The sequence below is a fragment of the Rhinolophus ferrumequinum genome, chromosome 12, assembly GCF_004115265.2.
Source record: "Rhinolophus ferrumequinum isolate MPI-CBG mRhiFer1 chromosome 12, mRhiFer1_v1.p, whole genome shotgun sequence".
Taxonomy (NCBI): domain Eukaryota; kingdom Metazoa; phylum Chordata; class Mammalia; order Chiroptera; family Rhinolophidae; genus Rhinolophus; species Rhinolophus ferrumequinum.
Window position 1 is genome coordinate 82,441,282 of NC_046295.1, and position 21,387 is coordinate 82,462,668.

Sequence of the window (21,387 nt, forward strand, 5' to 3'; positions counted from 1 at the left end):
CCCAAACACAGCTGCAAGAAGAGCCCTTTTGTCCGAGCTGGTAAGCTTGTGTCGTCAAAGACCGTGCGTGGGAAGTAACTGCCATGTCGTTTGCTTCTGTAGGTCACTGGGCAAAAATAGCTTCTGAACTACCACATCGGACGGGCTCCCAGTGTCTGAGCAAGTGGAAAATCATGGTCAGGGTGAGGTGTCACCTGTGGGTCAGCCTCACCGCGTTAGCCTCACCGCGGGTGGGATGAGAGGCTGGCCTGCCCGCCTGTTGTCCCTTGTCTGAGTCTGGTATGAGGCCCCCAAACAGCCCGTCTCCCACAGAAACAGCAGCGTCGGGGGAGGAGGCGGCGGCCGCCCCCTCGCAGCATTCAGTGGAGCTCCAGCAGCGGGGACAGCAGCTCCAGCAGCGGGGACAGCAGCTCCAGCAGCGGGGACTCAGAGGCAGAGCCGGAGCCAGAGGCGGAGCCAGAGCTGGAGACCCAGGCGGGTGGCCAGGCGCTGCCATCAGCACAGCACGTGGTGCCGGCCATGGACCTGTGGGTTCCTGCCAGGCGGAGCGCCGGCGAGCTGTGGCGGAGCGCTGCCTCCCCCGGCCTTCCCAAGGGCTGCGCGGCGGCCCCAGGTGGCGGCAGGGCAGTGGGCAGCCCCTCCGTGACCCACAGCGCTGGCCTGAGAGGCGTGGCGTACCCACGCTCCACGGACACACAGCCCTCGAGCTCAGAGGGGCCGGCAGACGAGGTGGGCACGGGCCCCGGTGCACCCCCAGCTTGGGCATGGAGGGGACAGATGGTGCTGCTCTGCCGTCACTGAGGCTGGTGCTTGGGGACGGTGGGCCGGCCGTGCTCCCGCTGGAGGGGGCAGACGCGCCTGTCCTTGCTCGTGGAATGTTTGCTTCTGGCCCGTTTCGGGAGAACCGGGCCCAGGGCAGCAGCCTTCCTTGCGGAGGCCGGTGGCCTTGTTTTCCCCACTTGTTTGCCCTAAAAGCTACATGAAAGAGCTGCTGAGGGCACCTGGACCTGGAGCCCTTTCTGAAGCGTTTCACCCCAAGGGGGTGGGGTGGGGTGGGGTGGGGTGGGGTGGAGCCATTTCCCCAGGGCTGCGTCCGTCCGCCCACCCGCTTGGTCTGACCTTGCTAGTCGTGTGTGCCTGGCTCAGTGGGTCCTGGTGGGGTCGGGGCCCTGGGCACAGGCACAGCTCTGGTTGCCTCAGGAGTGGCAGTCGGGATCGAACAGGCTGGTCTGTCCTGGTAGAGGTTGAAGTCTCGCACATCTGAGGGGACAGTGGCCTATCCAGGCGGCAGGCAGAGTGCACACCCACAGCTCCTGTGCTGCTACACAGGCTCGTGTCTTCCTGCACCTGTCACTGCAGGGCCCAAGCCCCCAGTCCAGTCTTATCGCAGGCATTTGGTTCCGTCAGCTCAGGGAGCTGGCGGGGGCAGTGGGCACCCCTCATAGTCCTGGGGGAGGTGCTGCCTGAGGCCACCACACTTGACAGCATTTGTCACCAGCCGGGGTGTGGGTGCCCAGCTGGCAGGCCGTGCCGGCGCCCCCACGTCAGCTTCACTTGCTCTTTCTGTTAGAGTGGGAGGCGTCTCCTGAAGCTGCCCCTGGAGACAGTGCTACGGGTGCTCAGGACCAACATGGCTGCCGGGGGCCGGACACGGGTAAGGGCCCGCCCCGGCCGTGGTGCATGCAGGCACACACCACCACACCCCAGCCCTGGTCCCCTCCTGTTCTGGGCGTCACCCCCCGACCCGCTTTGGGACACGGAAGGAGTGGAGGACGGTGAGGGTGGGGGCCCAGATGACTTTGTCCTTCCACAGAAGGAAAAGCTGAAGCAGCCATGCCCGTCTGGCTCTTCCCCGGGGCCCAGCCCCACTGGCGGCGGCGCGGCCAGGCCCCACGTGCAGAAGCCGTGGCAGCAGCCCCGGGGACACGCCCTGCAGAGGAGGCTCCTGGAGCGCAGGCTTCTGATGGCCGTGAGCCTGTGGATGGGTGACGTCGTCCTGCCCTGCACTCCCAGACGGCCCGCCACTCACACCCGAGGTACTGCCCTGCAGCCCCTCGGGGAGCCTGCTGTGGGGCCGGGGCGGGGAGAGGCAGGGGCGCTTGAGGTGTCTTTCTAGGAGTGTGCTTGGAAGGTGTGGTTCTGCCTCTGTCGTCCTGCTTAGCACATGCTGGTCAGTGCAGGAGGTGGCCCAACACTCGGGCCTCAGCAGGGCCATCTCAGGACCGGGGACGTGTGTATGGGCGTACGTTTCTGAGAGCTGGTTGCGTTGTCTGAGCATCTTGACTATTGATCTCTGGCGCTCAGGAGTGCCTGTCCCCTGAGTCTGAGCGGAGGACCGGCCAGGGCCAGCCTGCCCCCTGGGCCCCACCCTTCTTGGTTGAGCGCAGTGGCAGCTGAATTTGGGGTTCTTTGGGACTTCCTGCCTGGCGCCCAGTCTCTGGGGCTCTTAGGGCCTCTAGGAGGGGCACGTGGCAGCTGGGGCCACTTGACACATGTGCCCTTGTCCCCTCAGCGGATGTCATCTGGATGCAGCTGCAGGACACCCATCTGGCCAGCACCCCGGTGTTCACCATCTTTATTCAGGTGAGCTGCCCACCCTGCAGCTTCCTCCTCTCTCTGTCTCTATGGTGGACTTGAGCGTGTGCAGCGGGGCAGCTTCCGGAAGGCCAGCTTTCTGAAGTGGGGCCTTGGAAACGGCGGCTTAGCAGCCGGCAGCTTTTAAGACAGCCGCAGTGCCCGTCCCCACTGAGAACCAAGTGCCCGCCACTGTCAGTGGAATGACGCTGAGGGGCGCGCAGTGGGACCTGCTCTGTGAGAGGCCGTGGTCACGGCGGGCCTTGGCCATTGCCTTCTGGGCCCTTGGGAGGTGGGGGGCAGCCTGAGGGCAGGGAAGAGCCTCCTGTCACATGGCGTGTCACACGTGTCACATGTCCCTCAGCTGTTCCAGATCGACACTGCCGGCTGCATGGAGGTGGTTCGGGAGAGGAAGGCCCGGCTGCCCGCCCTGCCCCAAGCTGGCACTCAGGACCCACCAGGGCGGCTCCTGCAGGTGAGACGTGGGCTCCCCTGGCTCCTGCCACCCTTCCCTCCCGTCCACCAGGCCAGTGCTGGGTGTAGGTGGCGTTGGTCTAGCCAGGTGGTGAGGGGTGCCCACTTTTTGTAGGGAGAGTAAGCACCCCAGGGTTGAGAGCAGCCCCCTCTCCCACAGCAGCCCTCAGCAGGGATCTGCCCGCCTGTCAGTCTGTCTGTCAGTGCGGGCGTGGAGCCTGAGGACTGGAAAGAGGCACGTCCAGGGGTGCAAGGCCAGAGCCGACACTCAGGCCCACCTGGCTCAGCGCCTCGCCACACTCACCGCCCTCCTGGGGCGCAGGCCTGTGCAGGTGACCAGGCCCCTGGGGTCCGTCAGTGAGAGGCCATGTTCCAGAGCCCAGTCACTGCTGGAGGACACCCGAGTGGTGTGGCTGGTCTGGGAACCAAGTGCCCTCCTGCCCACACAGCCAGGCCCCTGCCAGTCCCTGCAGCCTCGCCCAGACACAGCGAGATGAGCTCTCCCATGGGTGCCTTTAGGTGGGGCTGCGTGAGAACGGAGGCCAGGTGCCCGGGGCGTGGGCTGCCAGGGCCGTGAGGGCTGTCCAGGCCCTGGCCCACGGCCTCCAAGTTGCATGCGGGAGGTGGTGTGGGAGGCAGGCCCTGGTGCCTGGGCCTTGTCCCCGCTGCAGCCCAGAGGTGAGCCATGGTCTTGGTGGTGGTGGTGAAGTAGGTCCGGACCCCTGGCGACCTCCCTGAGATGCTGACTCTCCCCCTTCTTTTTCAGGAGCCCTCAAGTGCCCAGAACACCCCAGGTACTGCCTCTCTCTAGCTCTTGGCCATTTTGTCTAGTGGGGAGAGGCCAGACCTCCCCCAGACTTTGAGTTCCAGGCTGGGAACACATGGCCAGGGCTCCTGAAGGGGTTCTTTGTGCGGGTCCCACAAGAGGGATGAGAGCCTGGCTGGCCTGAGTTGGGGAGATGGAGGAGACCCTTCTTGGGCACCCACCTGCGAGCACAGCAAGTGAGCCAAGGCCTCCCCAGCACAGACGCAGGAGGTGGGGCCTCTCCTGCTGCCGGCCGCCAGGCCCACCGTACCGGCAGAATCGGGCGAGGGTCTGGGCTGCTAAGAGACGATGCAAGGAGGGGCGGGCAGGGCTGCCCACAGCTTTGTTCTGAAGAGGTTTGAGGTTTCGGGGTGAAGTGTAGGGCAGGCAAGGGCTGGGCTTCCACACAGTGCTGGCCCCATCGGGCACGGGCTGGGGGTGCCGTGTGTGGGACGGTCTGGGAACGTGTGGCCAGGCTGGAGAGCCCCTTGGCCTGGATGCCAGGCTCTTGCTTCCACAGTCCCAGCAGTTGCCCACCGAGAGGGCCTCCTGGCTGTGCGCAGGGGCTAGGTCTGTGTCTGGGCCAGTCACCTGGACCTCATCAGTGTGTTCTGCCCTCCCTCAGGCAGCCTCTTGCAGAACGTGTCCTCCCAAGAAGCTGCAAAGAGCTCTAGCTGCAGAAGGAGTGGGGGGCTGCAGACCAGCCGGGCCGAGTCCACTCCACAGGCGCCCCCACCGGCTCCGTGCGGCCCCCGTCCCAAGCCCAAGACTGTGTCCGAACTGCTTCGGGAGAAGCGGCTGCGGGAGGCCCGAGCCCGCAAGGCTGCCCAGGACCCCGTGGTTCTCCCACCTCAGCTGCTGGTCTCCTCACCAGTGATCCTCCAGCCCCCGCTGCCGCTGGCCTCCCAAGGCGTTCCAGCCACAGGACCGACCATCCAAAACTCGGCATTCGCTGGGCCTGGGGCCCCTGCAGTGGCCAGTCCAAGTACTTCAGGCCCCAGGGCTTCAGCTGAAGACAAGGGACCCCTTGCCCTGCAAACCTTGGCCATTGCTCCTGCCTCCACTGTGGCTGTGAAGGTCCCGGCCTCCCCTGCTGCTTCCAGGGCCCCGGTTCTGGGCCCCAGCCAGGTCCCTCTCAGCTGCCATCTGAGCGGTCTTGGACAGTCTCAGGCCCCTGCCACGTCCCGTAAGCAGGGACTGCCTGAGGCGCCACCCTTTCTCCCTGCAGCCCCCAGCCCGGCTCAGCTGCCCATGCAGCCTCTCAGCCTGACGCCAGCTCTGGGCACCCACAGGGGTGGACCACACGTGGCAGCCAGCACCCCTCTGCCTGTCACCTTGGTGCTTACAGCCCAAGGGCTGCTGTCCGTGCCCATGCCAGCCATGGTGGGCCTTTCCAAGCCGGCAGCGACCCCTGACCCCAAAGGGCTGTTGGTGACTCTGTCACCCTCCCTGACTGAGACTCAGGCAGGCCAGGGCCTGGTCAACATGGGCACAGACTCAGAGCCTCGCTCCAGGACAGACCTCGTGACCCCTTCGACACCCCTGCCATCCCAGAGCCCTGTAAAAGTGGACAGTGACGGGGTCCGTGCCCCTGGGGGACACTCTTCCCCTGGAGAGGCCCAAGTGGCTGGGGAGACAGCCTCCCAGGCTGCACTCCTGGCTGACCACCCTGCAGCACGGCCCAACCAGCAGCCTCTACATGGTGGTGATGGCCCGGGAGGGACACCGGGGTCCCCTTCAGTGCCAGGGGAGACCAGGGGGCCTCCAGACTTGCAGAGGCAACCGCCACCCCGGCTTGGGCCTGAGAAGGGTGCCCTGGACCTAGGTCTCCTTTCCCAGGAGAGTGAGGTGGCTGTGCGGGAGTGGCTGAGGGGACAGCGGGGGGTGTGTGTGCCCCCCCTGAGGAGCAGGCTCCCCTACCAGCCCCCCTCCCTGTGCAGCCTGCGCGCACTGTCCGGCCTCCTCCTCCACAAGAAAGCACTGGAGCGAAGAGCCGCCGCCCTGGTGGTGCCCGGTGGGGCAGGTGGGGCAGCGGGAGCCGCGCAGGCCTCCCTGGGACCGCTGCAGCACAGCCCAGCCTACCTGCTGCTGAAGACGCGCTTCCTGGCGACCTTCACCCTCCCCGCACTCCTGGCCACCTTGTCCCCTCACGGTGTCCCCACCACCCTGTCAGCAGCCATGAGGGCAGACCCCGAGAGTGAGGACAGCGAGAGTGAAGACGACGGTGTGGGGCAGCTGGAGCTCTCTGGTGGCCACAGGCAGCCAGGCTGCTGGGCGAGCGGCAGTCCCCAGGAAGGGTCGGCGGCCACAAGCCCTGCTCAGGTAGGTGGCCGTAGGTACACAGCCTTCACCCCACTTCCCTGCTCCCCACAGGACACCCTTGCCTACCTGCAGTGTGTGGCCTGCCCAGAGTGCGCGGCGTGGGGGCTGGGGACAGAGCAAGTGGAAGTCGTGGCCAGGAGAGACAGCTGGTGGGTTTCTGGGGAGGAGGAAGCTGGCTCCCAGCCTGCCCGGTGGCGTGTAGGTGGTGCAGCCGTCGCCACCCCTTTTGGCCAGTGTGGGAATTGGGGGAAAGGAACCTCACTTCTAACATGGGGAGATCCCCAGCTGCTCTTGGGGCTGCCAGCCATGAGGCTTGTCAGGGAGAAAGTGGCCTAGGCGCCAGGCTTCCCCCACACACACGCCCCTCACATGCAGGGGCTGGAAGCCATGTAGAAGGCAGCCCTGCACACGCTCTTCTGTGGATGCCACATCCCTCCAGGTGTCAGCTCTGGCACCGTCCCCGTCAGGAGGCTTTCTAAGCTGCGGAGGCGGCATCCTCATCCCGATTTCCCAACCAGAAACCTGATAAAAACACACGCAGGAAGGTGTCCCACATCTTCTGTGGCTGTGTGTGCCCAGGAGTCCCCAGGAAGGCGCCTCTGTCCTAACCAGGCTGAGTAGGAGAGCTGGACCGCCTTGGGCACTTTGTGCCATGTCAGCGAGGCTGTCCAGAGCCCTTGCAGCTGTGTGGGGAGCATGCGATGCCCCCCCCCCAGAGATCACCTCCACAAGCAGTCCCCCCACTTCCCCACCTGGGGCGGCCATGGCCACACAGGAGGCAGGGCGGTGCTGGGGCCTGTGCCACCTTTCCTGCAGGCTCAGTCCACCCTGGCCTGCTGGGAACGTCACCTCCATCCCCTGGGGCCTTGCCTAGGGCTCCCAGGGCTGTCTTCTGGGCTGACGTGCAGTGGAAGACATTGTTGGACTCCATACGTCACAGGGAAGAGCCTCCCTGTCCCCCATTGTATGTGCAGCCTCCATCGCCACCAGGTCACTGCCCTGCTGGCCCAGCCAGGGGGACCATGACACATGATGCTGGCTCTCGGCTATGGAGAGGGGTTTGGAGACCCCAGGGGGGAGTGAGGTCAGCAGAAAGCCAGAGCCCACAGGTGGCCCCAGCATCCCTCCCGGTCCTTGCCTGCCATAGCCCGTGCGTGTGTTGGGGTCACCTGCTGCTGCTGGCACTGCCGTTTGCCTGGGAACTGCTCTTTGCAAGCATAAGCCTGAGGAGCTGCCTGTCCCAGGTGTTGGGGACACGGCATCCACAGGCCCCTTGGCTCCTTGCTGCTGCCCATCCCAGCTGGAGGGTCACTCTTGTCCCCCCACCTGGGTTTTGTTTCAGGGAGCCCCAGACCCTGGCGAGGGCTCTGCCCCCTCTTGCCCAAACGATTATGACGACTTTGATGTGCTCAGGACCCGGCGTGCTCGACACACCCGGAAGCGGAGGAAGCTAGTGTGAGCAGCAGGGTGAGTGTGGGAAGCTGGTGCCTGGCACCAGGAAGGGACGGGGCCCTGACGTCAGCTCTGCCCGGGGCACGGGGGCTAGGCCACCTGTGTGCCTGGCTCTGTGGGGTTAGGGTGGGTCCAGGGTCAGGAGGCTAATCTTCAACTGCCACATGTCTCCTGGCACTTCCTTCCTGCTGTCCCCTCCCTCCATCCTGGCCTCTGCTCAGTGGTCAGCTCCTCAGACACACCTTCCCTGACCACCGTCCTCAGGCGGCGTGGCCATCCCAATGTCTGTCCTGATGCACTTGCTACTCCGTGACTGCCTGGCCACGGCCTGTCCACTGTCTGCCTGGAACATGAGCCCAGACAGCAGGCACTGAGTAGGTGCTCAGCACACACAGGCGGAGTTCATGAAACAGACGAGGGAGGGAGGAGGCCATGGCCGGCAGGTCCCCCGAGGCGGGAGCCGGCTCCTCGGACTGTGGACTAGGAGGGGGCGGGGCTCCAAAGGGGACATTACACTTGCAGCCCCCCCCCCGCCCCGTGCTCCATGACCTGTCCTCTCCCACAGGGCGCAGTGCCACTCTGGTTCCTGCTCCTCCACAGGGCCATTCGGGGGTCTGGCGGGGTCAGGACAGCCCTCCACCCAGGTGTCCTTGTGTTCCAGGGCTGCCCGGCCTGGATGCCCACAGCTGCTGCGATGGGGCGGGGCCACCCGGCCCGGGATCCCACCGCTCACCGTGAAGGAGAAAGCGGCCAGGGGCCGGGTAGGCTCTGCCCACAGTGACGGCGTTGTCACAGGCTCACCTGGTCCCAAGTGCAAATTGGAATATTTGAAGGAATTAAGTAAATGTCCTATTTTTTAATTAAAAAGCAAGCCACAGAGTCTTGTGGTCTGTCCTGAGCTATGAGACGACATGCAGAGGGATTGGGCCTCCGCAGGGCATGGGGGAGGAGGCAGCGGCCGCCTTACGACAACCGCTCGTGGCTGCCAGCCATCTGGGTGCCACCGCAGGGACGAGGGGGACCCACTTCTGCCGTCCGGACCACACAGGCTGCCCAGGCGCTCTTCCTCTTGTGCAGGCGTTTCTTCAGCGTGAGACTGAGCCCCAGCACAGTCTCCATCCCTCGGCCAAGAACACTGGCGGGGGTTCGGTTTACAGCCTCTGAGGTGCTCAGCGTGTGTCCTGGCCCCCAGCCTCCCACGAGGCACCTGTCTCCCTTCCCTCCCACCAGACACCACGTGTCACACCTCCCATGGGCCACTCGTCACTCGGTTGCCTGTGTGTGCACACGCGTGCTTTGTGCGCAGTGCTCCCCACCCATTTTGTTCTCCTTGTGACTTTCTCTGATTTGTGGGTCCCTGACCAGCGTGTATTTAATTTCCGAGTATGCAGGGCCTGTCCCGGGAGCTTTATTCCTGATCTGTAGCATAACCCTGATGCACTGAGAACACAGCATATTGTTACTTCGTGCCCCTTTGTTAGTCTTGTTTGACCAAGTGGGGAAAGTGGGTAGTGGAGGGCCTAGCACAGGCCGGCATGTCAGGTCACAGTGGACCTGCAACGTACCCACTCCTGTGGCGGGCCCAGCCTGGGGGCTGCTCCGTTGAGGGCCTGGGAGGACCCCTGGTCACCCACTCCTCCAGGGTGATGTCGGGCCGCTGCTGTCCTCTGAGAGGGCCAGTCCGTCACGTTGCCACCGCCACGCAGCAGCACCTGGTCGTGTCAGGATTCCCAAGGTTTCGGCCAAACAGCAAGTGCCTGTCGGGCCAGGAGGCAGAGGAACAGAGGCTGAGGTGTGGTGCCATGGGAAGGTGGGCCAGGAACACCAGTCAGACGCTCATCCTGCCAGTCCTGCCCTTCCAGCCACAGCCCCTTCCAGTAGCTGTCATCTTAGCCCGGCAGGTGACAACTCGGTTCAACCCGTCTGGCTGCCCCAGTGAGGCGGTAGCTTGGGGATTCCGACGGCCCACGGAGGACTGGTGCCGTGGCCAGGGCCTGAGCTTCACTCTGTGCTCAACACCCTTCGGAAACGCGTGATGGGCCATGGGGAGTGCATCGGGGTCCTGGGAGGCTGCCGCCACTGTCCCATCAGCGCTGGTGGACAGGGGCTGCAGAGTGGAGATGCTCCCAGGAAGGGGTGAGGCTGAGCGAGCTGCAGTGTGGGGCAGGCAGGCAGGCCCGGGGCCGCGTGCAGCCTGCAGCGGCCTCCCCAGCCCCAGCCCCTTTGGGCACCACACTGCAGTCCCTAGGTGACCAAAGCCTGCCTGGCCTGGCTGTGTGGGGGCGCTCAGCTGGGGGCCAGAGTCAGGGCTGATGCCCTCAAGTCCCCAGCTGAGGTCTCCCCACCTACACCCCGTATGTATGCCTGTCCCGTGCCGGCCTTGCTCGTCCCCACGAGGCTGCTGGAGGTCAAGGTGTTAGGCACAGAGCACCCCCTGCTGGAGAAGCCTCCAGAAGCCTGCGTCTGGACCAAGGCAGACCTGATGGTGGGTCAGCCTCGTCCAGCCCCAGGGAGACCCTTTGCTCAAACTTGCACTTTGTGGGGTGCCAGGGCCGGGCTGCTCCCAGCAGCTTTCCTCTGAATGTCATCAACTTCCACTTCTGTCTGCCCCGCCTTCCGGGGCCCTGGCTGGCCAATCAGAACGCAGCCACCTGGGACCTTCCTCTGCTGGAGAAGTGGCCGGGCCCCTGGAGTGAAGAGTCAGGAGGAAGCACAGGCTTCCCGCCCGGGCTTCACCCTCCCTCGGCCGGCTGCAGGCACACCTCCCATTGCCTCCCGAATCGGGTGGCCCAGGCTGGCCGGCGTCCAGCGGCGACGGTGCCCCCTCAGGACCCCGAGGTAGGCTGGGAAGACACTGCGGCTCTGCTCAGCGCTTCTGGGGCAGGGAGCTGGTCCTGGAGCAAATATCTCAAGGACACCAAGTGGCCTCCTCTCTCCTGCTCTGTCCCCTTCACAGCCACTGGAACCTGCCGGTGCATTTCAGTGCCACCAGCAGCAGGGTGGCAGGTGTGGGACCTGCGTGTTTTAGGCTAGAAAGGCAGGGAACGGCCGAAGGTCCCAAGGACCATCCACCGAGTTGTTGTTTTCCTTCAATACGTTGGCTGTTGCTGGGCCGGGTGGGGTGGCCAGGTGCAGCGTAAGAGAGAAATGCCTCAAGGACCAGGCCTGCTGCCACCTGTACCTCTGGGAGCGCAGTCTAGTTCCTGGGGACTGAAGGCTCTGTCTGAGGTGGCCGGGCCAGGATTTCCGTCCCCACCCCCCAGAGGGGTGCAACCACCACATGGCTGCTCCCGGCTTTGGCCCGGCCCTGGAGAGAGCGGTTTGCCGCCTGCTGGTAGAAGGGAACAGCAGTGGGTGGTCCTAGCATAGGTAGTCCCCGAGCGTGTGGTCTAGAGCGTGTGGTCTAGAGTGTGTGGACTCGGAGTCTGGGAGGCAGGAGAGGAGCCCAGGACCCGAGCACCTGGAGCAGGCACTGAGGCAGCACATCGGCCGGCCCTGGGAGACACCACCGCCCCTCCCAGTGTGGCTGGGCCTGTGCTCCGTAGGCGTCCACGGTCACCCTCCCCGGCAGTGTCACTGAGCCAGACTCGGAGCAGCCAGCCCTGGAAAAGCTGCTGGGTGACTGTTGCATCACCGGCTGGCCACCGGAAGGAAAGGAGGGGACAGGACTGGGACATGAGTGGGTGCTGAGTCGGGGAATGAGGAAGTCTGGCAGAGCACAGGGCGGTGTGCAGGTGGGAGGGTCACTTGTCAACGTGCTTTCTGACCACAGACTGGGCACTGGCTGGCCAGGGGCTGGAGCGTCCCTCCCCACACCTGCCAGGGAGGTTGTGCCAGCAGGCAGCACCTGGCACAAACAGCTCCTCCTGCCCACAACCTCGTGGCTGGGAGGCAGCCCTCCCTGCCAGCTCCAGCTCTGTGGCATTTGGGGTGTCCAGGAGTAGGCAGAGGCACAAGGACGGCCATGCACGGAGGACAGTGTTTTCTTAGCACCCGTCCGTGGAGCATCTCCACACTGTGCCCCCACACTCACCCAGTGACTCGGGGAGAAAGCCCAAGAGGGCCAGGGGGTGAGGGGGTGTGGGAGCAGAGCCCAGGAAAGGCTGGGGGGAACAAGGTCACTGTACCATTGCCGCCTCCCTCTGTTGGTCGCCAAGATGGGAGGGTGTGGGCTGAGGCTGCACACGGGGACAGGTGCCTTGTCAGGCTCTGCCCAGAGCCCTGGCTGGCATCGTGATGGCAGGCCTGGGTCCTGGCTGGGACTGACCGCTCAGCGAGCGGGTGTGCCTCCCAGCTGCTGCCCCAGACTGCAGCCGCTCCTGCCGCCATGTCGGACTACGAGAATGAGGACGAGTGCTGGAGCACCCTGGAAGGCTTCAGGGTGAAGCTCATCTCGACCATAGACCCCTCACGCATCACGCCCTACCTGCGGCAGTGCAAGGTCCTGAACCCGGACGACGAGGAGCAGGTGCTCAGCGACCCCAGCCTGGTCACCCGCAAGAGGAAAGTGGGTCAGTGCACCCAGCCCCCACTGTCCCGTCTGCTTGGGGCTGGGCGCTCCATGCACAGCTGAGCTGCTGGGAGAGCCAAGAGGTGGGCGGGCAGCACGTGGACCCCGCCCAGGACCGCGCCTGCAGGGCTGGCTGCCTCCTGCACCCACTGCGCCCTGAGGGCCCAGCCAGGCCTCTCTGGCTTGCAGGCGTGCTCCTGGACATCCTGCAGCGGACTGGCCATAAGGGCTACGTGGCCTTCCTCGAGAGTCTGGAGCTCTACTACCCACAGCTCTACAAGAAGGTCACGGGCAAGGAACCCGCCCGGGTCTTCTCCATGATCATCGGTGAGGACGAGACACCAGGCGTGGGGCAAGGCTGGGTGGGGTGGGGGTGGAGCCACACATTGGGGTGGGCGAGCACGGGGGGCGGGCAGCATGGGGGGCACAGGGCCTGGATCAGGCGGACCTTATGGGGTGGGCATGGGGGCAGGGCTGGCAGGCCCCACCTGTCTGGTCTCTGATGAGTGAGCAATGCAGGGGAAGGGTACCGCAAGGAAGGTGTGTCTGGTCTTTGCTTCCATCCCCTTCTCTTCTAATACTGGTAGAAGGAGCAGAGGCTGGAGAAAAGGGGGACCTGTTCCCTGGAGGGGGGCACCGGTGGGAGGTGGGGGTGCACAGGCCCAATCAGCGTCCGGAGCCTGTCCTGCCCAGTAGACCCGTTGGCCCTTTAAAGCCACAGTGGCTGCCCTGAGAGGGCAGGGGCCTGCTGGTCCCAGCAAGTGAGGCAACACTCTCCTGGCCTCACAGTCGAAATGAAAATTAGACAATGGGGGATGGGCGCTCGGCCCCCAAGCTGTCCCGTGTCCTGGGGGGGCAGGCACAGAGGTCAGGAGCTGAGTCAGAATCTCAGTCCATTTCCTGGGCTGGAGCAGCAACCACCTGGAATTACCCCCTGGAGCCACAAGCAGCTGGTCCAGTGCAGGAGCTCGGGAGGTGATGGCGCAGGTGGCCGGCCACCTGACGCCAGCCCGGTCCGCAGACGCGTCCGGGGAGTCGGGCCTGACGCAGCTGCTGATGAGCGAGGTCATGAAGCTGCAGAAGAAGGTGCAGGACCTGACGGCACTGCTGAGCTCCAAGGACGACTTCATCAAGGAGCTGCGAGTCAAGGACAGCCTGCTGCGCAAGCACCAGGAGCGCGTGCAGCGGCTCAAGGAGGAGTGCGAGGTCTGCAGCCGCGAGCTCAAGCGCTGCAAGGACGAGAACTATGACCTGGCTATGCGCCTGGCCCGCCAGAGCGAGGAGAAGGGCGCTGCCCTCATGCGCAACCGCGACCTGCAGCTGGAGGTGCCCCCCCTCCCCGGCCCTGGGGGTGGGTCCTGCTGCCACGGGAAGGGCTGCCTGGCTGACGGGCTCGTCCTGCAGGTGGACCGACTCAGGCACAGCCTCATGAAGGCAGAGGACGACTGCAAAGTGGAACGCAAGCACACGCTGAAGCTGCGGCACGCCATGGAGCAGCGGCCCAGCCAGGAGCTGCTGTGGGAGCTGCAGCAGGAGAAGGCCCAGCTGCAGGCCCGGGTGCAGGAGCTGGAGGCCTCGGCCCAGGTAGGGCCGGGCGCGGTGGGGCGGGCCTCCCCAGTCAGGCCTCGCCCAGCCCTGCCCTGCTGCCCTGTCCCTGTCCACCCGCAGGAGGGGAAGCCGGACAAGAGCAGCCCCTACATCCAGGTGCTGGAGGAGGACTGGCGGCAGGCACTGCGAGACCAGCAGGAGCAGACTAACACCATCTTCTCCTTGCGCAAAGATCTGCGGCGGGGCGAGGCTCTGCACGCCCGGGTACACGGCCGGGACAGGGCACACAGGGCCTGGAATGGGGGTGCTCGACGCTCAGCCCCACACCCCTACTTCCTGGAGGCACAGGGGCGCGAACTTGTCACCCCAGTCCCTGTACACTCTCCCCCAGGGTGGTCAGGGCGACCTTTGGTCTGGAAGGCCAGGGCTGGCGGGGTCCTAGCGGCTCGCGGCCTCCAAAACAGGGGCCAAGGGTGGCGGGGCTAGCTGCCATCTCCCACAGTGCATGGAGGAGAGGGAGATGTTCGAACTGCAGTGCCTGTCTCTGCGGAAGGACTCCAAGATGTACAAGGAACGTATGGAGGCCATCCTGCAGCAGATGGAGGAGGTCGCTATCGAGCGGGACCAGGTAGGCGCCTCGCCACCCACGTCACGTGTGGCGGGCCAGGGCCAAGGAGGGGGCCATTCCCACACCCGGACGGCCGCCGACACAATGCCCAGCCCTTGGGGAGGGGCAGTCGTCAAAGTGGTTTTTAAGTAATGGAGTTAATTCGGCCTCCTACCTCGGCCCCAGCTCGCTGCCAGGAAATCCACCTTCCGCCTTCTGCTGGACTTTCCAGACGTTTTCAGTGTTCAGAGTTTCGTTTTTGTTTTACAAAAATGCTAGCTATTTGTCTTGTCTTGCAGATAACTTTTTTAACTTAAAACACCGCGGGCGCCTTGGCTGGCTGCCTGCTTGTGGACAGGAGGCAGCGTGCAAGCATCGGGCTGCACCCTGCGTCACTATCCGTCACATCGCAGGGTCGTGTCAGGCACAGTTGGTGCTTCAGTGACATTGTGGGGGTAACTGGCAATGTATCAGGAGCCTTAAACCATAGATTCCTGTCTACCCAGCAATTCCACTTCTAGAAACATCTCTCCCGGGAATAACAGAAAAGCGGAGAGGGCCTGGCACGGAGGTGCTTCTCTCAAGGCCGTGCATGATAGTGAGAAGTGGGAAGCACCCGTGACGCAAGCTGGCCAGAGCAGGGCGCCCCCCTCGCTGGCACCTGGCCGAGCCTCGCAGGCAGGCAGATGTGTCTCCGGAGAGCTTTTACTGTCAGCTAGGCAGGTGCCAGGTGTGCCAGGGAGGTTGGGGCTGGACCGGCAGGTGAGCGGTTGTCTCTGGTTGGTCGTCAGTAGAAGCAGGCACCAAACGTAGGGAACTTCTGTTAGTAGTTGAGTCCTGGCTGTTGGGGGCTGACCGTTACAGGGGACATGGCTGGGCTTCCCAGGTTGTTGCTAGAGATGGCAGGCTGTCTGCCTACAAGTCTAAGTGGCAGCCACACCTCCTGGGCTGGTCACTGTAGATAACGGCTGGTAGCTCAGGTCGTGGGTCCGAGTCTGTGCTCATGTGGTCTGGCCGTGGGGCATCTGTACATCCAGCCTCACATCTCGGGCCTGTGGGGGGTGGGCATGATAACATGCAGTGCGCTCCTTTTAAAGAATCTCACATGGCCGTCAACAGTCATCATATCAGGCCACAGCCAAAATTTATAAACCCGTGTGTGGGGCACAAAGTGTGTGGCCTGTGCCCACGGCACACGGAGCTTAGGGAGACACAGAGCCAGCAGGGCTGATTCTGAAGGTTGAGTGTGTGGTGACTTGCTCGTCTTTGTCTTTTCTGAAATGCCCCCACTTTCCATCATGAGTCTCTGTTATGATTACAATCCCCAAATCCTAAGTTATGTCCATGGAGACAAGACGAAAGAGGAAGAGGCTTGGCTGGCCTACCTGGTGCTGGAAGCTGGCTGCGGACGTTGCTAGAATTCTCGAATTCAGTGGCTGCGCTGAGAATGAAAAGCGCCGGGGGGAGGGGGCCGGACGCATTGCGCAGGGACCCCCATGAGGATCTGCCCACAGGCCATCGTGTCACGGGAGGAGCTGCACACCCAGTACGCCCGGAGCCTGCAGGACAAGGATGGGCTGCGCAAAAGGCTCCGGGAGCTGGGCGAGAAGTCGGACGAGCTGCAGCTACAGCTGTTCCAGCGCGAGGCCCAGCTGCTAGCCATGGAGGGCAGGCTCAAGCAGCAGCAGCTGGAGACGCTTGCCCTGGTGCGCCACCCTGGGGAGCCCCCAAATAGCCTGGGTCCTGGCCTGGCTCCGCCACTGCTCTCCGATGGCCCCGGCAGGTCCTCAGGCCTTCCTGGTGGTGGGGTAAGGGCTGCGATGTAGCTCAGGGCCTGGCAGCTGCTCTGGCTGTGCTGAGGGGTAAGGAGGGTGCTGGGCAGAGGCCTGGAGAGGGGGGCTGGCCTGGGACCCCTCCCCACGCCCCACCCACTCCATGCTGGGTTGGCTCAGTTCCCCGATCACCTGCTGACCAGGCCCTCTTCTGTGACCACAGAGCTCCGACCTGGAGGACAGCTCACCCAGGAACTCCCAGGAGGTGAGTGTGAGCCCTTGGTGGGCTCCTGGCCACAGCCTCTGTCAGAGCACAGCCCCACACTTGTCCCTTGGAAGTTCCAGAAGCTCAGCTGCCCGCTGGCTCTGGTGAGCTGAGCCATCACCTCTCCTCCCAGCGCCGGGCCAGGTGGAGGGAAGAACAGCTGGCACCGGCCAAGGCCTCCGTGTGCTCAGGGCAGGACGGGCCTGGGCAGTGCCGACCCCCTGGTCCTCGTGGCGGGGCCTTCTTGCCAGTTCCTGGCCTGGCTGGGCGGCAGAGGTCCCTGAGAGGCTTGTGCAGAGGGTGACAGCGATGGGAGGGCAGGGGGTTAGGCCCAGTCCCAGGACCGGCAGTGATCTAACCAGCTGCCCCGTCTCTCCGGAAGCTCTCACTGCCCCGGGACCTGGAGGAGGACACCCAGCTCTCAGACAAAGGTGAGGAGGGAGTCTGTGTGCCATGTGGTCTCCTTGTCACCCTGAGTTGGCGCCAGTCCTGACCCTCGGCACATGCAGCCCCGTGAGGCTGGTGCTGCCTGCGGATGTATGCTCCCGCCCTGTCCCACGGATACTCACAACTCCACTTTAGTGAGGGGACACAGGGGCTTGGAGGGATAAATAACCCCACAATCCTTCAGTGAGCAGACAAGAGTCCCAAATGCGGGGCCAGGTCTGCAGGGTCTGTGCCCCAGCTCTGGCCCTGAGATCACGTGCCTCCATTGGAGCCCGCTCTGGGCCCCGAGATTGCAAGGTTGGGGCATCCTGCCCTCCGCTAGCTTCCTCTGGAGCAGAGGAGGCAGCAGTAAGCCACGCCCAGGTGTGCCACACTTGGAAAGAGGGAACGGGAAAGAGGGAAAGGGGCTGTCGCATGGTGACGGGGTGCTGGGGGCTTCAGGCGGTAGGGGCAGGTTCCCTCTGCCTGTCAGGAGACAGGACTGCGCAGGGGAGGCTGGGAGATGGCCCAGAAGAGGATACAGGGGCTCGCTCTGAAGGTGGGTGTCAGTCTGGGAGGAGCCCTCTGCTGGGCTCGGAAGGGGAGGGGGGAGAGGTGGGGCCACCACAGAGGTTGCGTGGGAAGCCAGACAGATTTCCTCCACGTCAGGCCTGACCCCAGCTTCTAAAGGGGGGTAAAAGAGGAAGAAGGGACACCAAATAGAGAAGTGAGGGGTCGGGCTGTCTGCCACTGCCCGAGGACTTGAGTTTGAGGCCACTGAGCTCTCCCAAGAGGACAGGTAGGCTGGACCTCGCGGGCTGCAAGCCCAACCAGCCCAGGAGCCCCACCCCAGGGGTGGGGTGGCCCCTCCCAGGAGCCAAGGTGGCTTGCGGGTTGGAGGATGAAGAGGGGAAGGTGTCCGCTCCAGGCAGAAACCTGGGCCTGGGACTCTCCCACCATCATGTTGCCCAGACTTGATAGAGTCCACAGTCTCCATCATGGCCAGTTTAGGGGAGCCAGCCCCTCAAAGCACTTGCTATCCAAAAGGCCCAGCCTGGAATGTTCTCCCAACCACTGCATTGCCCCAGCCCCCACCAAGGAGGGGTCGGGCCATCCTGCTCCGGAGGAGCAGAGGTCCATGGTGGGAGCAGAGGGCCTTCTGGGAGCGAGGACTGAGCCCCAGGCCCTGGTCTCCGCAATGGGAGGCCTTGTGGTGTCCCAGTGGGGACCCAGGAGATGGTGCAGGACTGGCCCGGCAACGTCAGGGGTGAGGAGGCGCAGGCGTCGGCCATGCCGAGCTTGGTCCCCACAGCTGGGCAGGACCCACAGGCACGACTGTCCTTTGCAGGCGGCCCGGCCGAGGAGGAGAGCCCAGAGCCGTCCTTTGAAGCGCTGCCGAAGGATCAGCTTTCACTGACTCCCAGCGTAAGGCCGCCCTGGGGTGGCACCCGAGGCCCCTGGCCTCAGTGTGAGAGGAGAGTGTTTCCTCGACCTGGACGCTGGGGGTGGGGGGGGTTGACTACAAGGGTCTTTGCCCCTGAGTTCTTGGGGTGCAGGGTTTGCAACATGAAGCTGAGCCCCTGCCTTAGACAAAGCAGCGGGCAGAGGGGCGGCTAGGACAGGGCTGTGCTCAGGCGTGGCAGCCGTGGGAAGCCTGTCAAATGTGCGGGCCATGCAGCCTTAAGGGGTAACCTCGACTGCCTCGGGGTCCTGACAGCAAAGGGACCTCATTACCCTGGAGTAGAGGAACACGGGCGTGGAGCCCAGCCGACGCGCTGCGCCTGTCTTGTCACCTGAAAGGCAGGACCCATACCCTGCTCCCTTCACGGGGTGCTCGCAGGACGCAGAGGACGAGCCTGTTCCCGGCTCCCTGAACTCCGCGCGCAGCCCTGGGGCAGGGCTGGGGCCACGCGGACTCTGGCTGGAGCCTGAGCCCTCCCCCTGCTCCTCCTCCAGGACGCTGGCCTGAGCGGCGGGGAGCCCCCCTTAAAGGAGCGGCGGCGCCTCAAGGAGAGCTTTGAGAACTACCGCAGGTGGGCCCGCGTGGGCGCCGCGCGGGGAGGGGGTGCGGGTGGGCGGCCCCGCGTAGTCACTCTGCACACCTGCGCCACCTCTGCGCCCTCGGCTCTCCCGCAGGAAACGGGCTCTCCGGAAGATGCAGCACGGCTCGAGACAGGGGGAGGTGGACTGGGAGAACACCACCGGCAGCGACAACACCGACACCGAGGGCTCCTAACGGCCCGTCGTGTAGGAGGGAGCTGACCCGGGAACCCCGCGCGGGCGCCGCTCCGTTAGGCCGCCTCTTTCTCGGCGCGCCCGTTTCCGCGCCGGCACACGCACTGGGACATCAATCGGCGTGTTCTAGCTTTTTTTATGTAATCCAGACGCATACAGCAATGTTAGAAATGCACTTAAATAAACGACCGCCGAGTCGGAAAGCCTCGCTCGAGCGCACCTTCCAACCCCGCGTCGGCCAGCGCGCACCGCCCGCCGCAGGGGGGCAGCAGAGCGCGTGCCGCCTGCCCGCCGCGGAGGCCGACGAGGGCCTTTTCCGCCGCTGCCCGCTTCCAAGATGGCGGCGGCGCGGCCTCAGCGGCGCCGGGCAACACGGGGCGGGGCGGTCGGGGCAGGCGGGAGGGATGCTGCGAGCGGCGCTGGGCCGCGTGTCGACGCTGGTGAGCTGCGCGCGGCCCCGGGGGTCCGGCCTGAGGCAGTTGTGGGGGCGCAGAGCCCGCCCGGAGGCCGCAGGGAAAAGACAGGACTGGGGCTGGCGGCGCGCGTGCTCCGAGCCGAGGCCCGGGGCGGCGCACTACCAGCTCGTCTACACCTGCAAGGTGGGCACGCGGCGGGGCCCGGACGCACCTGTACCTGGCGCTGGACGGCGCTGCAGCCAGAGTTGGCCCGGGCGGAGGCAGGACCGCGTGGAGCGGGACCAAGGGGAAGGGTGGAGCTATCCCCAGGCGCGGGGCTTTCAGGCAGAGGAACAGAGCTACCCCTTGGGGGGCGGGGCCGCGCGGAGGGGTGGAGCTATCTTCGGGGGCGGGGTTTTCTCGGAGAGGGGTGGACCCATCAGTGGGGTGGGGCTTCCCGGGCCAGGTCCATGGGTTAGGTTGGATTTATACCTGGGGAGGAGCAGGTCCTGAGGGCGGGACTGGCCCTACTCTGAGGTGGAGCTAATCTTCAGAATGGGCGGGGCCTTCCTGAGAGGGGCGGGGCTAGGCACGTAGCTTCACCTGCGCTGTTTCCACCAGGTCTGTGGGACCCGGTCCTGCAAGCAAATCTCCAAGCTGGCCTATCACCAGGGTGTGGTCATTGTGACCTGCCCTGGCTGCCAGAACCACCATATCATCGCAGACAACCTGGGCTGGTTCTCCGACCTGGATGGAAAGAGGTGAGGCCACCTGGGCAGGGTCAGAGGATGGAAACCTGTATCCCTAGGGCTGACCTGGTGGGTCCTGGGTCAAGGGTCCCACCCAGCCTCCTTGGGGCACCCTCCCCCTAACGAGGTTTACAGAGTCTCCTTCTACAGCTTTATCAATATAGGAGGTGCCGTTAAATTTGAATTTTAGATAAACTAATAACTTTTTAAGTATGCCTCAAGTATGGGCCGTGTTTTTATTTGCCACGTCTTCTGCCCCAGACCCGACCCCTTTGGCCCTGCTTCACTGCCTGTGCTCTGCCCTCACTGACGGCAGAGAGGACCCACTTACTTGTCAGGCCCCAGGTGAGGTCAGACTAGGTTGACTCTTAGCGCAATGACTTCCTTTCACTTTTTGGTCTCTTTCGTCACCCTACAAAGATTTCTTGAGTGCCTGCTATGGGTCAGGGATCATAGCGAGTCTGGTACTGGTGCTGGCTGGTTGACCACACCAGGCTTGGAGGTGCATGTGAGGTGGTGTGGACGGGGCCCTGGGCCTCACTCCTGTGTGGAGAGCAGGGGGCGGCGGTGGTCAGGAGCCTTGTGGCCAGGTGGCCCTGCACAGTTGAATTTGGCTCCTGAGTTAGCCTTGCCCCCCGGGAATGGGATAGTAATAGCCGCTGCCTCAGGAAAGTCTCCACGAGGGCCCCGATGCCACTCCAGTGGGGGGACCCATGCTGCTGGCTCGAGCCTAGCCTTGCATGGCCTCGAGGACTGAGGTGCAGCACTCGCCCAGCCCCGAGTGTCATGGCACCTCCCTCTCTCTCAGGAATGTTGAAGAAATCCTGGCAGCCAGAGGGGAGAAGGTGCACCGAGTGGCCAGCGACGGGGCCCTGGAGCTGGTTTTAGAGGCTCTGGGGCCCCCCAAATCCACCACTGCTCCGGAAGCGGGTGAGGACCAGGATCCCACCCAGGATCCCACCCATCCTGGCAAGACAGAGCCCAGCTGAGCCGCCTTCTGCCCTCCAGGAGGCTTCGGCCCTAGGCCTCTCGGCACTTGCCTGTTTTTGTCAATAAACAGTTATCACTTGCAGGTGATGGGCCTGGGCTCTCCTGTTATCCCTGGTTCTGGAGTCAGAAGGACGCACAGGCACCCCTCCTGACGCAGCTGCAGGGCCCCTGGCCCACCACTGTTGCCCTGCTCAGAGGAATCACGCTTGTACTTGCCTGCAGCAGGCCACGTCCGAGTGGGAAGGGGCTGGCCCTGGAGTCTG

General features: G+C 64.4%; 2 protein-coding genes across 7 annotated transcripts; both read left to right on the top strand.

Annotated features, from left to right (window-relative positions):
• The first annotated feature begins 9,020 nt into the window (after positions 1 to 9,020).
• Positions 9,021 to 19,198, top strand: CARD9 (caspase recruitment domain family member 9). Of its 5 annotated transcripts, none has more exons than XM_033122420.1 (13): positions 9,021 to 10,465; positions 11,902 to 12,138; positions 12,327 to 12,464; positions 13,159 to 13,463; positions 13,542 to 13,721; positions 13,806 to 13,949; positions 14,188 to 14,313; positions 15,807 to 16,100; positions 16,288 to 16,329; positions 16,712 to 16,760; positions 18,104 to 18,180; positions 18,712 to 18,788; positions 18,892 to 19,198. In XM_033122420.1, the coding sequence occupies exons 2-13, from the start codon at positions 11,955 to 11,957 to the stop codon at positions 18,989 to 18,991; spliced, it is 1,716 nt and encodes a 571-aa protein (XP_032978311.1). In that variant the 5' UTR covers positions 9,021 to 10,465; positions 11,902 to 11,954; the 3' UTR covers positions 18,992 to 19,198. The 5 variants fall into 5 exon arrangements, 4 of the variants coding, with proteins under 4 accessions (XP_032978311.1, XP_032978310.1, XP_032978313.1 ...); XR_004424609.1 differs by having other exon boundaries at positions 9,023 to 10,465; positions 11,922 to 12,138; positions 15,807 to 16,075; positions 18,892 to 18,956; XM_033122419.1 differs by having other exon boundaries at positions 9,023 to 10,465; positions 11,922 to 12,138.
• Positions 19,118 to 21,206, top strand: DNLZ (DNL-type zinc finger). Of its 2 annotated transcripts, none has more exons than XM_033122423.1 (3): positions 19,118 to 19,589; positions 20,007 to 20,146; positions 20,943 to 21,206. In XM_033122423.1, the coding sequence occupies exons 1-3, from the start codon at positions 19,152 to 19,154 to the stop codon at positions 21,121 to 21,123; spliced, it is 759 nt and encodes a 252-aa protein (XP_032978314.1). In that variant the 5' UTR covers positions 19,118 to 19,151; the 3' UTR covers positions 21,124 to 21,206. The 2 variants fall into 2 exon arrangements, with proteins under 2 accessions (XP_032978314.1, XP_032978315.1); XM_033122424.1 differs by having other exon boundaries at positions 19,118 to 19,430.
• The last annotated feature ends 181 nt before the right edge of the window (positions 21,207 to 21,387 follow it).

Excerpts from the sequence above, each read along its gene's own strand:
- DNLZ (XM_033122423.1), top strand. The coding sequence starts at position 19,152 with ATGTTAGAAATGCACTTAAATAAACGACCGCCGAGTCGGAAAGCCTCG. Across the intron at positions 19,590-20,006 it reads AGCTCGTCTACACCTGCAAG|GTCTGTGGGACCCGGTCCTG; the intron begins GTGGGCACGCGG and ends TGTTTCCACCAG. Across the intron at positions 20,147-20,942 it reads TCCGACCTGGATGGAAAGAG|GAATGTTGAAGAAATCCTGG; the intron begins GTGAGGCCACCT and ends CCTCTCTCTCAG.
- CARD9 (XM_033122420.1), top strand. The coding sequence starts at position 11,955 with ATGTCGGACTACGAGAATGAGGACGAGTGCTGGAGCACCCTGGAAGGC. Across the intron at positions 13,722-13,805 it reads AGCTGGAGGCCTCGGCCCAG|GAGGGGAAGCCGGACAAGAG; the intron begins GTAGGGCCGGGC and ends GTCCACCCGCAG. Across the intron at positions 16,761-18,103 it reads CACCCAGCTCTCAGACAAAG|GCGGCCCGGCCGAGGAGGAG; the intron begins GTGAGGAGGGAG and ends TGTCCTTTGCAG.